This window comes from Thermobia domestica, chromosome 16 (genome assembly GCF_964235325.1).
Source record: "Thermobia domestica chromosome 16, izTheDome1.hap1.1, whole genome shotgun sequence".
In the NCBI taxonomy this organism is placed as follows: Eukaryota; Metazoa; Arthropoda; class Insecta; order Zygentoma; family Lepismatidae; genus Thermobia; species Thermobia domestica.
The window spans coordinates 70,118,361-70,141,318 of NC_137469.1; the positions used below are offsets into that span (position 1 = coordinate 70,118,361).

The following is a 22,958-nucleotide window of genomic DNA, read 5'->3' on the forward strand; positions in this document are numbered from 1 at the left end:
GGAGTAATAATATCATTAATTTTGACAACAATATTGTTATTAGTACTGTATTGTAAGCTGTATAGAGCAATACGGAAGTATAAAATTCAAAATCAGGAATAATAATAATAATAATAATAATAATAATAATAATAATAATAATAATAATAATAATAATAATAATAATAATAATCATAATAATAATAATCATCAGAAAGTAATAATAAAGTAAGCGTAGTATGTAAATGAATATCGTATGTGCCTTGGGTTATAAAAAAAAAGTTTTTACATTTATGGATATGGAGAAGAATGGAGTTTATTTTGAAAAAAAAATATCTAAGTTGCAATAAAACCTGAAAAGGAATATCGAATTAACATTTAAAACAATTGGTAATATGTAGACATACTTACCTACAGCATGAGGTAGTTGTGAGTTGAAAAGCTTTTGGTTGTCATCCTAGATAAAACTAGGATTGGTCTAGTTGAGTCGGTGAAAACGATTAAATCGTTGAAAATATAAAATGGTTACGTAGAACTAGTACGACAAAACTCTTTGTTTTTGGTAGAAAAGAAGCAATAGAAAATAAGCATAGATAATAGATCATCGTAGACAAGCATAGATAAAAGCATGTAAATAGACAATAGCTAAGTTAAATAACATCAGAATATTAGTGAAATCAGTAGCTTCAAGCTATAGAAAACAAAAGCGAAAAGAAGAAAAATAGAAAAGTTGTCTATTAGTAAAGCTAGATAAATAGACAAATCATAGATAAAGTAGATACTGGTGTTATAAACTAGTTCAAGTAAGCTTACAAATCTACAATAACAAGTCGTTAAAAGTACGGAAAAAGTACGGAAAAGTACGAAAAAGTCGTTGAAAAGAAGTAAATAGTTTTAATAGAAAAGTAGGAAAATCATAGATAAGACACGAGAAATAGTCGCAAATAGAATACAATCATAATGCATCATATCAATAATCAACGTTAAGTTGTATGAAAACACATTATTTTTATCAAAATTCATTTTCTAAATTCACGTTTTTTTTAAAATGAGAGAGGAATTATTGATTCATTATTAGTATCAAATGATCAATTGGTATATAGATTATTTGTATTATAATAAGTTATTGTATTCAGTTTATGAATATCTTTGATATTCATGAGGATACTGTACTCCGTTGAGTAGTTTTCTGTTTACTACTTACGAGACGATTGCATCCTGGCGAGGATCTGTGCGCTCATGCAGCAGAGAGCGGTTGCTAAGGGGCGTGGTTTACGAGAAGATGGCCGCCAGCGTAGCAACAAGTCCCACCCACGGGAGACTAGCTACTTGTATTCACAATGATTTTGATGCGTTATGAATGAATTCTAAGGACAGAGAGTGTTGGAATGTTAAAATAAGATAGATTAAACATCAATAAAGATAACTGTACCTATAAACAACGTTAAAACTAGTAATAAAGTGTATTTAAGAGCTGAAATATGCACGAAAATGTAGGATTTTCCGACTTTGAAAAAAAAAAAAGACAATAACAGCGTCAAACGAATGAAAATGTAACAAGGATAGCAGTTTTGTATCCGAATAGGTTACATAGTGATTGGAACACTATTCATTATTTAGAATATGCATCGATTATGCATTTTAAAGAAAATAATGAACGATTAATGAATAATGAACGATTAGGCCTATGCTGAAATTATGAATATATTGTTCAGAAGAGAGTCATAGACCGCGGTATAGTTATATAAGTTTTTAAGAAAAATAAAAACACGATTTCACACTTAGTTATATATTTACAGGTATTATGGAAAAGAAGTTTACCGTAATGGCTATTGCTTTGACATCGTTAATAACCTTAGTACTAGCAACGTCTATAATTATCACTTATTTAATTAGTAAATTACGTAGATTTAGGAGAAAGAAAAAACAGGAAGGAAGAGTAGAGAATAAAAGAGTATATGACGATATTAGTAACGTAGAAAACTGCGGATTATTTCCAATCTATGCAGAAATTAATAAAAACCACACTAAAAAGCACACTATTTGCACAAAACACAAAGCAGATCACTATCTTGAGCAGAAAAAGGAACCACAAGGTAACTTAAACATTGTTGGTATGCACTGCACCAAAACCAAAGAGGGATGTAACACAAATCACGAATTACCCGGTTTTGAAGCAGAAAAAACGGATCAACATTTGGTCACAAACTTGAAACACGAAAAACTATACATGCGTCCTTGCGACATTTTGATCCTGTGAACATTTTGCCGAAATTTTCACGAACAATGCGGAGCACGTATTCAAAGTTAACTTTATACATCGAAGCAACGCGGCAAACAGGATAAGACGTGGAAGTTTGTCCAAGTTCAGTGTCAAACGTTTGCTGAATTAACATTTTGCGGAAGGAAGTGTATCAAGAGTTGCTAACTCTATAGATAGCAAACTTACCATAAGTGAAGTGAATAATATTTTTAAATTTTATCTTTGTGTTTCAAAATCATGCAGCGATAGGAGACGTTGTTCATTAGTGTATTAGTGGTTTATAACAACATATCTAGTGTATAATGAAGTGCATTATTTTTATGGAAAGCATCAGTGATATGGTCACTGGTATTAGTGGAAACTATGCAGAGTCAATAAACACTGAGTTGAACTTTGCGACTAACTTCAGTGGAAAGTTTTCAAGAACGAGAACGGAAAAGTATATATATGAGCAATTCCGAGCACAGGAAATGCAACACAACTTCAAGTAGTTATATATGTAACTCAATAGATGGCAGGAGCTCATACTCTGATGAGGACTCTTGAAAAGTATTTTTTTTTAAAACGAAAACAATGATTGTAAATAAATAATGTTTTGATGATTTCTTTCGAATGTGAAAATGAATATAAAGATATATACAGGGTGATGGTTGAATATATATGATTATTTTATGTAATATATGTAATTAGTTTTCGGTCAATTTCAGGGAAGAAATTGAGTCGAGAACGGAGTTCTCTTATTTTAAAGGAGGGGCATGTTGAGGCATGTCATTGATTTTATTCAGAAAGATATTATTTTGGTAAAGGAAAGTATATTTAATAAAATTGAATGTTAAGAAACTAAGTGTTATCACGTAACGTAAACACGTGTGTGTGTTTATGTGTTGACATCAATGTTGTGTGTATGTAATGAATGTTCTACGGCTAGACGCTTGCTCGTCAATTTGTAAGATATTGTAAGTTGTATTTGTAATGTTTTGAATTGTCATCAGATTGTCACATTGTAACATTGACACACTTTGACTGTGATATAATCGTTGAGTTCGCAGGAATTTGTAAGTCTGAGAATTTGATCACGATGTAATTCGGGTGAAACCAACGTTTTACCAATAGCTGAGATATACAGAAAGTCGACGAGAATGAATTCCAAGATGTCTGGAATCTTCGTATAAAACCTTATAGTTTTTAGAGATAAGGATCAGTCTCAGGAGAGAGAGTCGAGGATCAGTCTCTAGGGAGCAGTCTTCGAGCATTTGTCTCAGAGTTGAGTCTAAGAGATCATCGTACGTTTAGTAGTTACATAGCTGCTCATGTCACAGTAGTCACTTCTCTGTGATTCTACGTTCAGTATTAGATCAGGAGATCTAATAGTTCAGCAGACCATTATAGTAGATAATGGTACACAATAGTCGATCATTCTAGACTATTGGCAGCAATACAGAGATCGTCCAGAACATCGATAGCAGTTCCAGTCATCAGCTGTATAAAGGTACGTGTATCTCAGCTATGTTTGAGTTCATCGTGGTTAACTTCCTAGCTGTTAAAGATATGTGATCTTGCGATTATATTCAGTCGACGATCAATCACAATAATACACAAGCTTAATGAAAATACAAAGTTTTAGTTCAAAGTTAATTAATGTGGTTTCTTTCCGTCATCCTGTACCTACTCATTCTAGATGGTGAGTAGCAGCGATCTTCGACCGTCATTTTACATTCATCCCCATGCTATATAGGCACGACGGTGGAAGGTTGTTAATATATATATATATATATATATATATATATATATATATATATATATATATATATATATATATATATCATTCTACCTCAGAAATTTACCATTTTCTTACCATTTCCAGAACATAGTTTATTATAAACCTCAATTGTACTTCCCCTAATTATTCTAGTGAAATCTTTTATGGTGCGCTGTGTAGGCTAAGGACGAGGCTTTCTAGACACTGGTACGTTTGTTCGAATGTAGCCAACAAGAGGGAAATAATAGAAAAAAGGATTTTTTTTTCAAATTTGACCCTAAAATCTGGAATTAAAATTTTCTGTAGCTGGCAGCACTGCTATCAGACACACACACAAACTATCTTAAGATAAACTTTGGTAACCCTCTACTATATCCAACAAGCATTGTGACGATATCTAATAAAGTAAGCATGCCAATAAAAATATCTCATTCTACCTTAAAAAAAAAAAAATCACAAGTTATCTTTCCAATTAGAGAACAAAGTCCACTGTAAACCTCAAATGTACTTCCCCTAATTATCCTATTGAAACTTTCTATAGTGCGTTGTGTAGGGCAAAGATGATACTTTCAGATACTGGTACGTTTGTTTCGATATAGCCAACAAGAGGGAAATAATAGAGACAAAGCACACAATTTTCCCAAAATTTCCCCCTAAACTCTGGAATTAAAAATTTTCTGTAGCTGGCAACATGCTACCAGACAGACGCGAACTATCTTAAATTAAACATTGGCACACCACTAATATATCCTACAAGTATTATGGCGATATTTAAGGAACAAAGCTTCTAATTACCAAAAATTTATTACCTGAAACAGAAAAGTAGGGAAAATCTAGAGAAATCAAGGGTTAGAACCTAATTGCGAATTTTTCGTGCGCCCCCTAATTACCCTATTGTAACGATCTGTACCTGCGTTTGGTAAGTAAGGACACATGTTGGATTGGCGTAAGTTGACTTGCACTCGGACGTATAGGTACGAATTTATAAACAAAAATTTCGAATTTTTTGCCCAAATTTAGGGAAATTTTAATTTTCCTAACTGGCAACACTGCGCGCAGGCCAGTCCAATTGATGTCAGCAGTTAGGTATGCATTCGAGGTATATACCGGGCAAGTCTTAAGGAGGTCTTTCTACAACGAAGAAAGCTACAGGAAAAAAAGAAGTAAAGGAAAATCGAAACTAGAAAATTCTCGAATTTTTGACTGGGGTGAAATTTGAGAAGGAAATTCGACACCAGAAGAAAAAGAAATTAATATGATAAACTATGGTCCAACCATATTTGGCAAGAATAATACCCCGATTTCTTAATTAGTGTCCACACAGAAGCGGATTAAAAAAGTGACACGCCCATGTGTGCCACTTTTCCAACTGGACCACCGAGTGTACATTTGATTACTTTTTTTGACTACTAATCCGTGTTGTTGTTGTTGTAGTTATAGTCTCGACTAATAATAATATCGTTGTTGTAAACAATAACTTTATAAGGAAAATTTTCTCTCCTTTTTACATCTTAGTTCCAACACTGTTGGTGAGAAATGCAGGGTGTTTCAAAATGAATATCAGGGTTTTAAGTCTTCGTAGTACTTATTACATTTTACGTATAATTATAAACAATGCATCAAGTAAAAGAGCACTTCAAACAGTCTTTGCTACAAGTGTTTGATGTGAGATTCATTCGTCACACGACGCACATCTAGTCGATAGGCGAGAAAGGCCCATAAACTTTCCGCCATATGGCACAAAACACATTCAATTTAGGGGAATCTCGTTTCAACTGTACCATCTCCTGAGGATTTGCTGACCGCCAGGTACAAACATTATGAGTGTTCACATTAGCTCTTAGGTGAAATGTCGATTTATCACTGAAGACGACACGGTCCAGAAAATCTTCATTGTTATGCAGCAATATTTTACTTGCAAAATTGGCACGTAAACCGTAATCTGTAGGCTTTAGACCTGTAACAACTGCAAACGACAAGGACATAGTTGCAAGCGTATCCTTAATATTCTTCACCCAGACGGTTGCACTGTAACTACAGATTCAATCTTGATTAAAACACAAAAAGCTTTCTGCTCTATAGTCTCCATCTTCGCTACTTGCTCTTTCTAACGGCAGACAGAAGAAACAATGCATGTGCATGCGTGCGTACAAAACTGTTTGAGTTGCTCTTCCATTTGATATAATATTTATAATTGTAAGTTCATTGTAATAGATGCTACAAAGTTTCAAAACTCTAATATTCGTTTTGAAACACCCTGCATTACTTCAAATTGTGTCATCCTATAGTCATGTCTTGTATATACATATCATTAGAGCCGGCCCTAGGCAATTTGTCGCCCCGTGTAATGGCATAATTTGCCGCCTCCCCCTTTCTCCAGAAAGAACAAATCTTAAGAGCTATGATTTTAAGTATGGTACTCCAGCATCAACAACGAAGGGGAGGTTAAGTGCAGTTGCACTCAGAAAGGCTTAAATACTTACTAAAAACGCAATCCTGTTGTGTCTGTTTTTTCTTTAAATATTAATCTATTATGTTAGTGAAAGATAAAGTAAACACACCTGCAGAGGAAAGATGATAATCCTTTTTATAGAATTCAATATCAAGCTTCAATCTCAATGTATCAGTTTGCAATTCCAGTGCAATTAGCTCTTTCATCTTTATTTCTTGATTTTTCTTCTACATCTTAGAAACTTGTTTCTATCTTCAATGATAAGGAACCTGTTTCTGATAAAAACATGACTAGTTGTCATATCAAAACTGTGATAACTTACTAAATGAAACAGACATTCGCTACTAATCGAGAATTGGATTCTTGCATTTGACAACAATCAAGCACTTTATGCTTGGATTTATTCGACCATTTGCTTTAGTATTGTCCATGTGATCTTAAACTAATGCAACCTAAACATAATTTATGAATGTAGTATTCAAATAGAAGGTCAGCTTAGTAAATGTAACTACCATCATCGTGAAGTCTGTTTCCAACAAGAAATATCTATGTTAAATAATATACTTATGACAGATTTTGCCGTACCCTCCAAAGTTGCCGCTCCTCGCAAATGCATGTGTTGCATATATGGTAGAGCCGGCTCTGCATATCATATATATCTAGTCGACAAATTATTTATATATGAGAGTTAGAAAAACACTATTAGGCAAATTAGTATTAGTTTTTACCTTTAGACAAGTTATTTGAATTTTATACTGTTCGTGACATTATTTTCATATTTATTAAAGGCCTGCTTTCACGAAAAAACAAAATTTCATTTCTACTTTTATTTCTTAGTTGATATTAATGAAAACTGCTGAAACCCGAATTGTTAGTAGGTATGTTATTCATGTAAATTGTAAAATATTTGTAGTGTATCAGTATCTAGCGTTTAATTTATGTTGCATTTTACGGTGATTACACCTACATAAAAATATTTCATACTTAAATAGACGTAAGATGCATAACAAATGACTATGTGAAAAAAAAAAACGAAATTTAGAAAAAAAACGAGAGACAATGTATTTTTTCTAAAAAAAAACGTACATTTCTGAAAAAATACGAACGTTTTTTTTTCTATTTACAACACTACTCAAGATACATAAATAAATATAACAATTGAGTTCATTAAGAATATTGGAGGAAAGAGCAAGAAATAATTGCTCCGATCCCGTAATGAAATATATAAAACGCGAAAGTGGGCAAAAGTTTTCATGAAGACAATGATAATGCTATTGGCTAAGAAATCGAATGTAAAAAGATATGAGAGTTACAGAACTATTGCCGTCATCTCATATAAAGCAAAAATTGAGCTCTAAATACTAAGCAAAAAGATACCTAGGTATATGGAGGGGCAAATACAGAAGTTGAAGAGTATTAATTGAAAAAAAAATGACCAAAGCACTAAATATATTGATAACACTTGTGAAATTCACCATACCACTTCCCTCTGAAATTCACCACTCCTTTTTGTCTAACACTCTCGTATTAGTTTTTATGCTATTAAGGTTCAAAGTTTAATTTTCTACATTTTCCTCCACACGTAACTCAAAAAGGACGCACATAACTCGGTGTAGTGAACTTTTTCGCTTTTTTTCGTGTCTACTTTCAACCTCCAAGCACTGTAATAGGAATTACGAAACACACTGTATATTAAAATGCAACATTTATATGTTTGTGGGCAAGTCCTTTCGACAATGAGATCTTGAAAACCACAAATTATGACCGTTTTCCTTAGTCAATTCGAAATTTTATGTAATTTACCAGTTTTTATTATTCAACGTTTTAGCGGGTCGCTTTGGAGACAGAAGATGAAATTGTCGCTAGTGCGTTGCTTAGGTTATCCTTATGTTAGGCACCAGAAGAACTACGCATAGCAGGTTGACGAACAATTCAGGCACTGAGCTTTAATTTGAGTGATGAAACCTATTGTATGCCGGCAACTTCAAAAGGCCTGTGGAGCCGCAATGAGTCGTACTCGAATATGCATTTATAAGAAGAAAACAATTTCACTTGACATCATCTATCACTTCTCCAAGTTCGGCACAATTTCACCCAACACATTCGTATACGTATATTAAAATGCTACTTTATATGTTTGTCTATAGCAATTTGAGTCCTCTCATCCTTCATTTGTAGGGACTCAGTGGTAAAGCGCCTACCTCTGGTGACTGGGATCCATATATAGGTATATATTCTACTGTATAAATATGCCTAATGTAAGTCTTAGCAAGCTCGCAGATGAGAAAGTCATACTATTATTTCATTCTTTAATTTAACCCCTTTTCAGACACATTTAACGGATAAACTGTTAAAGTCTTATTTTAAAAAAATAGCAAAGAGAGGTTTACTGGAGAAAGATGCGGTAGTAGAGTTAAATGAATTCGTCCTGCAGATGATATGGCTCTTACTGCGGAATCTCAATCGAAAATTAAACGGTTATCAAACTTTAAGGAAGAACTGTAAATGTAGGATGACTAAAACACTCCTAGATGTGAAAATTGCAACATCAAGAAAGACAAGTGTTTTCATTATGAAACCTACACCTTAGATTCAGTATACTACTTTTCAGAACTTTACAATTCCTTTCACCTTTATAAGTCTGTATGTCGTAAAGTGTTCACGTGCTGTAATCACACTCTCTATACGTCGTGGCATCGATTAAATACGGTAAGTGTTTTCTTTTCTTTCTTAGAAATTGCCTGCCACGCTACCTCTACGCCAGTCCACAAGACGACACTGTCTGGTGAAAGACCGTAAGAAAAAAGGTGCCGACCAATTATACTCCACATACGTTCGATGGACGATATGTCAGGTGACCATGTAGACCAGGCAAACAATAGTACAATTCGTTTCTTGAAGGAAATTTGAACACCCCGGAATATGTATGGCTGGGCATTGATCTACTAAAATTTGGCATTTAAAGTTCTCTGAAGAAAACGAATGATCCCATGCTCTAAAAGTTCCCTGATAAAGCATCGCTGGTGTGGTAACTCTCAAAGCACAGCAGCAGAAATCGCATTTGGTATTCTTACTGCGCCTCACACCATCAACCGTGTTTTTGAGCGGCGCTATTTTCAACAGTGGTGGCTTTAGCGGGTAGGCCTGGTAGGCACGGGTCTACCCAAAAATTTTGAAAAATATATAAACGCTAAAAGATACAATGCAGAGTAAATATATTTTCCACTATTTATATTAATAGTAGATGATTATTTAACAAATAACATCAACCACTATTGTAAAAGTAATTGCCTACTGTTATTAATCAATCAAATGTGTATATGTACTCATAAGCGAGGAAGCGGGCCTACCCAAAATTAAAATCCTAAAGCCGCCCCTGATTTTCAATCTCTAAACATAACTTTCGAATCATCGGTCATTACAGTACAACATTTGGTATTGGAGAGCTCCTCCGTGGCTAAGCGGTTAGCATACGCGCCTTTGGCGTGGGAGATCCGGGTTCACGATTCCCGGTGGGAGCTCATGTGGTTCGGATTCCACGTTAATCAGTAGGTCCCGTTTCATATAGCCTCGCTGCTGAAAGGGACGTTAAACTCAAAATCAACTCAACATATTTGATGTGTTTTTTTGCAGAGAATGTGAACATGTGATAGGTAAGTTATCAGCGAACTTTTTATGAAGGAGGCCAAAAAAAAAAAAAAAAAAAAAAGCGGGTCAGTGAAACTTATTAAAAACAACGATAATACAAGTTGGAGCAATTGTCTGTACCCCTCCCCCCAAAAAAAAAGAACATCCCTAATTTTTCTAATAACGGCTGGAAAAATTTAACAGCCCTGAAAATATTATATGTTCTAGTAAAAAAAAAAAAAAAAAAAAAAAAAGAAAGGTCGTCTGTTTATCCAATTCATTTCATCCTTCAGATAAAGACTTATGTCGGGAGGCGCATAGAACCTTTCATTCGACCATATCTGGGCCACAGGTCATGGTTTGCTCATCGCTATCCATAGTATATGGATATATAATTGAGATTCTTGAATCCAATATGCTTTATGTACGGCGGGGAACTTTAAAATATTGACTACAGTGAAATACAAGATGTTTAGATTAGTTTGACTAACAGTTTCGATTTGAAATGGGGTGAGTATTTTGTTTTGGGATACACTAAGTATAAACTTTAGGGGCGATGTGGAGGGCGGGGAATGTAAAAAAAAAAAAAAAAAAAAGAGAGAGAGAGAGAGAGAAACTAAAGATTTCCGTGAAACGAGGTTTATCTACGGTTTTTTACGTGAGGAAATTCGATTTATGTCTCGTCTTCGAAATTTAAGCGCAATCTAATGATTTTCATAAAATGGGGTAAATTATTATTTTTAGGAGTATTAAAGTGATGTAGTTAGGTTTCGACTTTAGGAGCAACCTTTAATGAATTCAGAATGGTAATGAACTTGACCTTACATCAATGATTTCCTGAGAGAAAAGTCGGAAAGTTGTATATCTTTCAGTATTTTCCATTAATCCAATGTATACACTTGGCAAGAAAACGATATGTTGGCTCTTAATAATCCGAAATATTTAATTTAACCCTTCAAAATAGATGCTGGAGCCTCTACCAATAGCCTTCACTACATCCTGCTTAGGTGTATAAAATATTATAATTAATACTTTTCTACATAAAACAATAAAATCATTCGCAACCAAGAGTAAAAATGAGAGGGAACGCTGGAGGACGCCGTTCCCCACTTCCAAAGAACATATATAGCGTCCCCCACTTCCTAAATAAAATACAATGGGCAAACATAGGTACGGGACACGGCGTGACGTCACCTGTCCCTCTACCTTTTTCAGATCCACTTTTACCCCTATTCGCAACAGTATAATACGAAATGAGGAACGATTACTTACATATTACTCCATATTTGTTCTCTGTGCGTCCATTTTGAAGGATCCTTCATTTTTAATGACGCTGGAAATCTGTAAGTTCTATTGGGATAAGACACCAACACTGAACTTCGTTTTAACTTGTTAAAATTTGTTGTTGTGTATCTAACATTGTTTTCACTTGTCGCTGACACTTTTGACTGGTTATTAAGTACTTGTTGATGTTCTAACTTTTGATTCCCGCGTTCACTCTTAGAATCATCACTTATTGTTTTATTTTCAAGTACAAACTTCACACTATCAATGACTTGTTGTGTTGTTAGTATCAACTTAGATTCAACCGGTGAAACACTCTTTCGCTGCTGAACTATGAACACTTTTAATGCATTGTGACCATCAAGTTCAACTATCGGCATCATAAGTCGTGTTTTTATTGTCAAATGAAGCACAAAGTACATGGACAAAATGGCGAATAAGAACAAATATGAAAACCGCCACTGCAGAAAGAAACGTTCGTAAAGAAGAATCATGGTGTTGACCTGGAACTAAAAAAAGTTGTTTTAGTTAAAATGTATTGCTTCAATTTATCTTGAGAGTAATGAAAATTAATGAAAATTAAGTCACTGACCATAAACACACTTTAACAATAATCAGATATGTACACTGTTGTTTAAGAAAACTGGCCTTAAAAAAAAAAAGAGTGTCAATCTAATAGGTATGTTGTCAGGCTTCCTTCAAATACAATACAATTCAGTAGTGTTCTAAGGTCTTTTTAGAAAATGCTAAACCTCATAAATATTTATAAATCCTCCTGAATAAGCCGTTGATCCTCTTAAGCTAAGTAATATAACACTAAAAATTTCTAAATTGGGTGTAGAAAGAGTTAACTTTTGTTGTCACATTTATTCTAAATCGAGAATCGCAAAGTTTAGTTCTAATTCAATTAATAATAATAATAATAATAATAATAATAATAATAATAATAATAATAATAATAATAATAATAATAATAATAATAATAATAATAATAAAGCTCTAATCTATCCACGTACTATATCTATACTTCTATCCAAGGGCGTCCATGTTGTGGTTTCCAAGGGAAGCAAGTATAAGCGACGTTTCAAATATAGTTTCAAATTTTGCTGTAACTAATGTAAAAATTCCATTGGGTCTTCGATATTCCCAAGCACAATTTCCTCTTAGGGGGGGCGAGCGCCTCACCTTGCTCCCCCTGATGGGCGCCCTTGCTTCTATCCCTTTCTCACGTCAAGCTTAGCATACATCAAAATCAATTTCAATTTAGTTTTCTTATTGTTCTCTACTTGGGGATATACCCGGGTTCGATTCCCGGGCGGGAGCTCATGTGGTTCGGATTCCACGTTAATCAGTAGGTCCACGTCTCATATAGCCTCGCTGCTGAAAGGGACGCTAAACTAAAATCAACTCAACTCAACTCTACTTGGGGATGCCACAAGGATCAATTCTCTCACTCTTCTCTTTCTTCTATAAATAACTGGTATGCCCATTCTTCCAGACAATGTCCATTTTTTTTTTTTTATTTGAAGATTATACCACCTTTCTGTGTCTACCAATATACTTTTAAAGGATTGATGAACAACATAACAGTTTTCCTTCTTCATGCGCATATCTTCTTCAATGCTGAGTCCTTGGCACGATACTGACAATTATACTTGGGTTGCCCAACTTTTCTCTACTCAGACTCCCAGAACATCAACTCGATGTTATGTCTTTGTTTTTCATTAATTTTGCAAGTAGGGATGCGCACGAGTCGAGACATGTTCGAGTCGAGTCGAGTCGAGATTCGAGTCGAGACACACTTTGTAAAATTCGAGACGAGTCGAGACAAACGTGTTTCTCGACTCGAATTTTCGAGTCGAGACACGAGTCGAGTCGAGACAGCTCATAAAAATCTCGACTCGACTCGAATGTCTCGAAAATTTTTCTAAAACTTTTAATATTATTATGAAGAAATTATTCACTCAGGAACAGCTTTGAAACCAATTCCAGCATTTATTACTTTAGAAAGGTACAGAACATATAAATTTAATAGTTAATCTTCCGAGATCAAGATCTAATTTTCAGCTCAATTCAGTTAATTAAAACTAGTAATTAATGTCGTGATATTTGATTGTACTTCAAATATAATAATAATAATAATAATAATAATAATAATAATAATAATAATAATAATAATAATAATAATAATAATAATTGATTATCTAGTTTGTATAAAACTATTATCCGTAGCCTATATCTAGTCTGTATAAGAACATTGCAATAAAGTGAACATCATAAATTGTCTGAATGAGCAATTGGCAGTCTATAGTAATTTAGCATAGTTATAACTATTGTGTTTTTATTTCCATGAACGATATAGGGCTACATAACTTCTGGACAGGGCCAGATTTAAGGGGGTGCAAAGGTGCAGCACGCTACCCCCTTTGTTGTAAATATACCTGTCTAAAATGAGAAGCTAGCAGTGAAAATACCGCGACATTGGTGTGTCGTGAATGGGCCACTGATGTACCGCGAGGATATCAAAACAAAATTATTAATTCTATAGCAATCAAATTGCAAAACGTAGGGGAAAATGTATATTTGTATTTCACATTACTATGAACCTCTACTCTGAATCTACAGTTTTAAGTTTCATGACGTGTTACTTTTCTGTACATTTCTAATGTTGAAAAAAGTATTTGTTATTGTTATGACCATTATTGCTTCTTTATCGTTACAGACTATTTCGTAACTTGAAAATTTAAAATATCATTCAATCCTTTCGATAAATTATTTACATTTGTGTTTTAAAAGTAAAATAGATTTATTTGTTCGTTCGTTATTTAATGATCTTCATTCTTAGTAAAAGGTTGGATACAGTTTTCGAAAGAGTAAGCGTATTTTTAATAACCTGAGTCCAACATTTCATTGCAGTTGTTTTCTCCTTTTAAATTAGAATGAAAAATAAGCATAGTGATTTACCACGAGGAAAACCCAGTGATCGAGCTTTCTTCTCTGTGCGAAGGAGATCAGTAATCAAAGAAAAAAAAATACCAGTGTGTTTTATATTTACAAATAATAATATCTATGTGTGCCGCGAGAATCCATGTTACACCCATAGTGTGCTGCAAGTTGAAAAAGGTTGTGAAACGCTGGTTTAGAGGAATGAATAATTGGTACACTCCCTCCTCCCTGCTCTCTCTCTGCCTAGTATATTTTCTTTATTTTATTGTCTGCGAAACACCATTCCAGACAAATGCTTTTCGCTAGAAAAGTTAGAAACAAACCATCCCGCTCTTGGACAAAGTGGGCAACATGCGGTAGTCAGGTCAATGAACCTGCTTTGGAAATTTTCGTGCAATTTAGGTTACTGAGAGGGTGTAGTTCCTTCAACTAAGCCGCCTTCTACTATGGCTCGTGCCATAAATAAGTCATCGTCTGATCATATGGGAAACACCGCTAGTTGTCCTTGCCTGACATCTGTTTCATATTCATATAGCAAATGTTTTTTTTTATAGACGGTGTTGTATCTATCCAGAGAAATATCATCCGCCCCTGTTCCCATTAGAAATGTTGCGGTTGACCCCCTTGAGCCTTATGATGGGAGCCCTGGGGGACTTGCTTCTTACAAAGTTCTCTTGGCCCTCGACATGAGTACATTCCTGTGCAATTGGATTTGCAACATCTCTTTTCGCTTCGCAGCAATTTGAGATAACATTGTTCGATGCCATGTTAAGACAGCACATATTTGTGGCGTCCATTTTGAAAAACATGCTTCATATAGCAAATGTTTCCTATATATATTGTTGCACATTCCATGATCAATCGAGAGAGGTAACACTCGGTCCCTGTTTCCTTTTGAAAATTTGAAGTTGGCTCCTGGGGCCCTATGTTGGGGATCCTGGGGCACTTGCTTCTCACAGACTTTTATCACCCCCTGACATTGGTACGTTCCTGGACAACTGGATCCGCCACATTTTTGTTCGTTTCGCAAATCTTTCAGGTCACAAAGTTTGATGGGACACCCTGCATATTCCCACATACGACCCAACCATGACATAATGTTCACTACTTCTATTATCGGTTATTGGCTCAACCCAACCATTTCATGTTCCCCGACTTGACATTGCCTCAATCACTCTAACATTGCATTCCGAGTGATGCCTGTTGCCGGAATTTTCTTTTTCTGAAGCGAGTGGCCTACTTGTCTGGATGTCCATGGCCAGTCTTGCCAACTTTGGAACTCGTTTTTCTTTTCGACTCTAGGTACGTCGGTTTCCTGCATATTCGGTGCTTCTTGTTTTGTTCATTCTAATATGTACAGCCCCTGATCAAATGTGGCGCATTATGGCCAACTCCGTTTTTTCCGTATTTTTCGTACTTCTGTTTTTTTCTATTTTCTTTTGTTAGATTGTACCACTGATTAGACACGCCATATCTTATGTTCTACATGACAGGTTGACACTCAATATTGCACTCACTTCATATAGTGCTCTTTGCAAAACATGTACTTTTCATTGCAGTTGGCAACACTGTTAACCCCACTGGTGGCCTTCATTTGTTCCCTATTGTGGCAAGTTTCTTTCTATACTTGGGAACCGGTCAAAACCCCCACAGCCAAAACCTCCACACTCAAGAAATGTCAAAACGCCCACACAAACGGTCATAACCCCCACACAAATGGACAAATCTCCCAAACGCACGAACGGTCAAAACCCCCAGAGCCAAAACCCCCACACTCAAGAAATGTCAAAACGCCCACACGATCGGTCATAACCCCCACACAAATGGACAAATCTCCCAAATACACGAACGGTCATAACCCCCACAGCCAAAACCCCCACACTGGTAGTCGGTCATAACCTCCAACGGTCGTAACTCCCACACAAATGGACAAAACAGCCACACATAGCAATGGTCATAATCCCCACATAAATGGACAAAACCCCCACACAAATGGACAAAACTCCCACATGCAGAAATAGTCAAAACTGCCACACAAATTGACAAAAACCCCATACTCATGTATTACCCTTGTACTTTTTAATAACATTTTTTATTCCACTTAAATTGATGTTGCAACTATTCTTCTTGGGCGTCATAAAGAGCCGCAACAAAGACGTGAAATGACGATAATTTCAGAGTGTGGGGGATTTGCGATTTTGTGGGAGTTTTGTCCATTTATGTGGGGATTATGACCGTTGCTATGTGTGGCTGTTTTGTCCATTTGTGTGGGGGTTATGACCGTTTGTGTGGGTGTTTTGACATTTCTTGAGTGTGGGAGTTTTGGCTGTGGGGGTTTTGACCTAGACCCCTATACTTCACTTGTGAGCATTGTATTTTGCCGTGCCCCCCCTTTTTTTTGTGGAATTTGCATTTTTCCCCCTTGTCCAGCCTTGCTGTTTCCCGAACTTCCACCCCTTATATTTCCTGAGCCTATTGCGATGGGCAGCTAATTTTTTGGGAATGCTCATCTCTGTTACAGCTCTTTCAATTGGCATAGGCCACACCTTTCACTGCAGCTATCTTTTTCGGAAGGTTCCCTTGTGAGATCCGAACGAGACAATTGTGTTCGCATTGGATATGTTATAACTAGACGAATCCCGAAGTTATACGTGTCACCGGGCGGGATATCGTGAGTTACAACATATTCAACGAACTTAAAAAGTTCGTTACTGAATTCTCTATGTCTGGTGTCTATCTGTCCGTCTGTCTGTTATTTGCAATTTTTTCAATTTTGTACACTGCATTAGATAGAGCATCAAAAACTATTAGACAAAATGATTAAATTTTTCGCGTCAATCTAACCGTTCGCAAGATAGTGGCCAAAAAATGACCGATTTACAGAAATTTAAGCAGCTATATCTCGGGAACCGTAAGTCATAGAGAGATCATATTGGTGTTGATCAATATCTAAAAGGATGGTAAACATTTTGGTACCAAATAGTAACCGGTAGTCACTGTCCAACTGGCCAGTGGTTTGGCCAATGGCCAGTTGGCCAGTGGCCACCAATTAATATCAGGACAAAAATGTTTAGCATTCTATTAAGGATTGATTACCACCAATATCATATCTCTATGGCTTACCGTTCCCGTGATATTGGCCAAAAACATGGCCAATTTCTAGATATTTAAAAAGCCATAGCTAGGAAATTACCTGCTAGAATAGTTTGAACCGAGTCATTTGTTTGGAAACGATTGGGTAAATGGAAAACTCGGTGAACATGTATCCCATCATTTTCAAGGCCACACTTTTTTGGGGGTAAAAAGTTTGCCTCAGGGTTCCCCGCAGGACCCCAGACGGGATTCAACTAAAAAGTCTTAAATGGCAAGGGGGATTAAGTAGCACATCGTTTGAAATCTGTTGTAAAATGAAGGAAAATGGAGCAAGTCTCGACTCTCTACGACAACCCTGTGCAAAATGGCGGCGGGTCAAAATGAAAACAAAAACTTAATTGAGAAGTCCACGGCCACCCGTATAAATTGAAAATGGTGAGACAAATGTAAAAACAAGAAAGGACGTGTGGCATTACGAGATCGAGCTGAAGAGAATTTTACAGTAAATATCAAGCTCAAGCTCGAATTAGTGAGAAACTTGACTAGTGTGATCCTCATTGAGATTAGCGAACGCGAGCTCCATTGAGGATAGAGAGCATGAGCCCGAGTGAGTCACGGTTGCAAAATTACCAATTTTACTTCTTTCTTTCTTTCTTTTCTTTTTTTTTTTTTTTTTTTTTCCTACTCCAATGCGTAAGGTTTATGAACAGCAGAAGTGCTTGCTAGAAAGACCTTAATTAGCATTGCTTGAATTATCCATAGACTAGGAACTGCTTAGATATCTAATGCAACTTACGTTCGCATTTTGACAATTCAGGTTGTAATTAAAACCTTGAATACTGAGCAGATGAGCACGCAGAATGTTTTGTTGGGGTATATTTCTAATACGCAATTAATTCTTCGTAAACAAATACAACTCTATAGTATCTGAAGCGGCTTGAGTTGGATTGAATGAAAACGTGAACATATTCGAACTGCGCAATGTATTGTTAATTATCATGAACTGGAACAATTAGAAAAAAAAATGGAAGCGCGACTGATGAGCACCAAACATCAAAATTTCACAAGGCATGGTCAAAGCTCACACCTCAAAGACCAGAAAAAAAGATTGCCCCATCAACTAACCGTTGTCTTGTCCAAGTCAGTTGCTTCTTTTCATTGTGAAATTTCCTGCAAGTTAATCAGAATGTTGAAAATTTCCTACATTTTAAATTTATTTAGTATGTATTGATCAGTCAGAACATTATGACTACTAACCTACTATTGATATAATTTCCGTCCAGGCGATATCTGTGTCACCTGCCGACGAATGCCTGCTAGTCAGTCACGCGTACGGTGCATGTAGTATCAGTGAGAGTGCTGGCCGTGTGTAGAATGGGGAAGGCGCGCGATCTGAGTTTGACCGAGGGCAGGTTGTAATGACCCGCATACTCGGCAGGAGAATTTTGGAAACTGCAGGACTTGTCGGATGTTCGAGGAGTGCTGTGGTGAGTGTCTTCAACAAGTCGCGAAACCAAGGGAAAACGACGTCCAAACGTCGAGGGGTTGGGCGCCCCCACCTCATTACAGATGTCGGACGTCATAGGCTGGGCAGACTGTAAAACAAGACAGGCAGCGAACTGTGACAGAACTAACATCATACTTTATTACTGGGCAAAGTACAAGTGCGTTTGAACACACAGTGCACCGAACACCCCTAACGATGGTCCTCCGAAGCCCATGTCCCATCTATGTGCGAATGTTAACACCACGACATCGGCAACTGCGACTGAAATGAACACATGACCATCGTCATTAAACCTTGGCACAGTGGCAGAGCGTTGCATTGTCTGATGAATCCCGATAACTTCTTCATCATGACGATGGGAGGGTGCGAATTCGTCGTGTTTCAAGAGAACAGTTCTTTGACACCTGTACTGCGGGACGGAGACAAGCTGGCGGTGGCTTAATTATGCTCCGGAAAACATTCACGTGAGCATCTATGTGTCTAGTGAAGCTCGAGCAAGGCACTATGACGGCCAAGGCGTATCACACACTGCTTGCAGACGACGACCATGTTTCCCAACGGTAGTGGCATTTTTCGAAAAGATAATGTACCATATCACAAGGCCAGGATTGTGATGGAGTGGTTCGAGGAACACAGGGACAAGTTCCAAGTGATGTGCTGGCCGCCCAACTCGCCTGATCTGAACCTAATCGAACACAAATGGGATGTGATTGAACATGACTTCAGAGCGCATCGCCCCTCTTCCCGGAATTTACGGGAATTAGATGACCTGTGTGCAAGGGCGCCGATCCTGGGGGGCCGAGGGGGCCCGGGCACCCCCAAAGCATGTGAGCCCCCGCATTGTATTTATGAATATACAATATTTGGCATAATTTGAATACAATTTGTCTTAAAATCCTCATATATATGCCTTCTGCATCTGAATGCCCCCCACATTCACAGAAAAATCGGCGGCCTTGCCTATGTGTACCAATCAACTCTCTCCGGTGACCTTTCAAGGATCATTGCGTCCATGCCAAGACGCGTCGCCATTGTTATCCGTGCCAAAGTTGGACACACTGACAATAAGGTAGGTAGTCATAATATTCTGGCTTATGTGTGCGTATATTTTAACTCGTATATTTTGTCTCGACTCGAATTTCGAGACGTCTCGACTCGAATTCGAGTCGAGTCGAGACAGAAACATATTTTCGAGTCGAGACACGAGTCGAGACAACATTTTCTCGAGACGAGTCGAGACAGGCTTAAATCTCGACTCGACTCGACTCGAATGCATCCCTATTTGCAAGCACCAGCCAGGGTACATTTAAAAAAAAAAAAAAACAACAAGAACTTTTACGTTGATCATCAAGCCTTTAGAAGTATATTGGTAGAAAAGAAAGGTGGTATAACTTTCCAATTAAAAAAGCTTCAACATTGCCTGGAAGAATGGGCATATCAGCCATATAGGCCTACTGAAGAAAGAGATGAAGAGTGAGAATTGATCCTTGTGGAGCCTTTGTACAGCAAAATAAGATAAACTAAATTGAAATCGATGTTGATGCTTACTAAGCTTGACGTCAGAATGCCATGAATATGGTACGTAGATAGACGGAAATAATGGAGATTTTAAGTAAGGTCCATACAACGAACCTTGTCAAACGCCTTTCCAAGATCGAAGAATAGTAACGAAGATTGTCGAGACGTGTTATAATCATGAGATTTAATAAACGTAAAAAGCAGAAATTGGTACAGAATACTAACGTCATGCCAAAAATCAACTTGATGGACTATAGGGAGCTAATAGCTATGGGGATGCACATGAAAATGATTAATAAATGTTTTCTCAAAGATATTACTGAAACAAGATGTTAGTACCAGGGATTAGTTGATACAATGAAACGTCTTATAGAGGTTTGTTTAGTTTAACGAAAACCAATAGTTTCGAGATTTCCATTGTGCAGGTAATAATAGCCTGTGCAGAGAATAAAATTATAGACGGAGATAAAAATAATATGAAATGTTGAGGGTGATGTTTTTAAAGAGTGGGAAATAATAGAATTGATTTCATTTTTTTCTGCAAAGAACGGTTTGAATATAATAGGGAGGAAAAGTTGTAGTGAGAAGCTCTGTTTCGTTCATCGTAGCAATGGGTTAGAGATATGGAGGGGTAGAATCAGTAAAGGGATGTACCACGCAAAGAGTCCACTGGAAACCCTTCTATACAGCGTGTAATGGCAAGACGATTCCATGTGGCACAATCAACGGTGAACCTCAACCTATGTGGCAAATTAAAGCTCCAGATGGTGTATATGTGTGTGTTTTCTACTGACTTTGTACAGAAAGCATAAAAATTTCACAAGGGGGATTTTCCCCCTTCGATTCCATGAGCTTTTGCGAATCCAGATTCGGTTGCACTATTTGCTGTACTGTACAATAAGGTCCATAGTCCATAGCAAATTAGGCTGTGGACAATTTCTGTGGTGCTCCTTTCCTTTATATCCTAAACAGGTGCTTATTTAGCTTAATGCTTGATCCACCCTTGGTCTTCCTTGGAGTATTGGAGTCCCCAAACTTTGGAACCTCTCCCAACAAAAATTTCTGGGTGCGCGCCTGATCAGTAAGGTGCTGGGTGCGTCGCTAGAAAGTAGTTCAAAATGATTCGAATCAAATTCAGGTGCATTATTCTTTGTCGACGAAGAAAGATCTGGACATCATCGGCAGGGATGAGCACGAAACGAGACGAGCCAGAATTTTCCTGATAAAATTCGAGACAATACATAGCTTTCCCAATAGAAAAATATACATTTTTCGAGATGAGATATCACTTTTACATTACATTTTCGAGACGAGACAGCACCAAATCTTGTCTCGTGCGCATTCCCTTATCATCGGAGGTGATGGGAGATGTGAGAGGGCGTGTTTTGTCCTATCTACGTACTGTAACGGAAGTTATATAAATAATGACATAGTAGCCATTTTGGAAGTATGTAGAACTGTTTCGGACATCTTGATTGACTAATTGTCTGATTCAGTGTTCATCATTGCCCATTTCATTCTCGATTGGAGCATGAGTTGGCATTATTCGTACATTTTCATTTACCCTGATTCCACAGTCGCAATGAATTTGAGGTGTGGTAAAAGGCGTTGGGTGAGTCCAAAGATGTAAGAAAATAGATGATCTGTTCATATGTATCTTCATCCTATTAAATCAATGAAGCAAAAAAAAAAAAAAAAAAAAAAAACGAACATTGGCACATCTGATTGGCTACTCTCGTTTCCGCCATCGTCTGATTGGCTACTTTCGTTTCCGCCGTGACTGTTGGCTCAAAACATTACGATCTTATTGGGCGGAGTGGGTGGCGAAACTGTGACGTATGGCTTCAAGATTTTGTTGTAAGGGCAGATCCTCTATTTTATAACATCCTCGGGTGAGTCAGTAGATAATTTTGTAGTATCATAATTATAGTACTGGAAGGTGGAAGGTGAATATATGTCGAAAGTAATTCGACACCACTGGGAACAGGAATCACAAATTAGAAGTATGCGAGCTAAACAACAGTTAGAGAAAATTAAAGATCATCCGATCATAGCATTAGTAAAAAGTGCCCATGCTTCGATAAACTCCTATTTACACTTTTAAAACTTATTCTATGGTACCAGAAAAAAAAAATCTCAAAGTTGGAGTCATTTAAGTACCGCTTATGTCAATAGTAAAAAAAAAATCAGTTTAACGTCCCACGATTATGCTCTTTAGGCTAAGGGAGACGGATGATTAAGGCAAGTGAACGACGATGGAAGAATTGATGGAATAAGAGTGTGGGAGGAAATTGGAGTACCTCTAGAAAACTCACGGACACGATGTTGTTCACCACAAACTTACTTCGCCGGGGATCGAACCAAGGACCTCACGCACCAGAGTAAACAATCTACCACTGAACCATTGTGTCCCTTATGTCAATAGTGAAAGTGCACATGTTTGAATGCATTTTAAATTTCCTTTTTTGGGGCCGAGAGGACTATTTAACGGTGCTAAATTTAATGGAACTTTTTAAAAATGTATCCATCC

General features: G+C 36.8%; 1 protein-coding gene across 3 annotated transcripts in view; it reads right to left on the bottom strand.

The window, feature by feature from the left end:
- LOC145673141 (sialate:O-sulfotransferase 1-like) overlaps positions 1-22,958 on the bottom strand; it is an 87,562-nt gene that overhangs the window by 59,001 nt on the left and 5,603 nt on the right. For 2 of the 3 annotated variants that reach the window (XM_081742557.1, XM_081742556.1), the window contains exon 2: positions 11,353-11,873. In XM_081742557.1, coding sequence (XP_081598683.1) covers positions 11,353-11,858 — 506 coding nt within the window. In that variant the 5' untranslated portion in view covers positions 11,859-11,873. The remainder of the gene's footprint in view (positions 1-11,352; positions 11,874-22,958) is intronic. The other variant, XM_081742558.1, reaches the window with a different exon arrangement.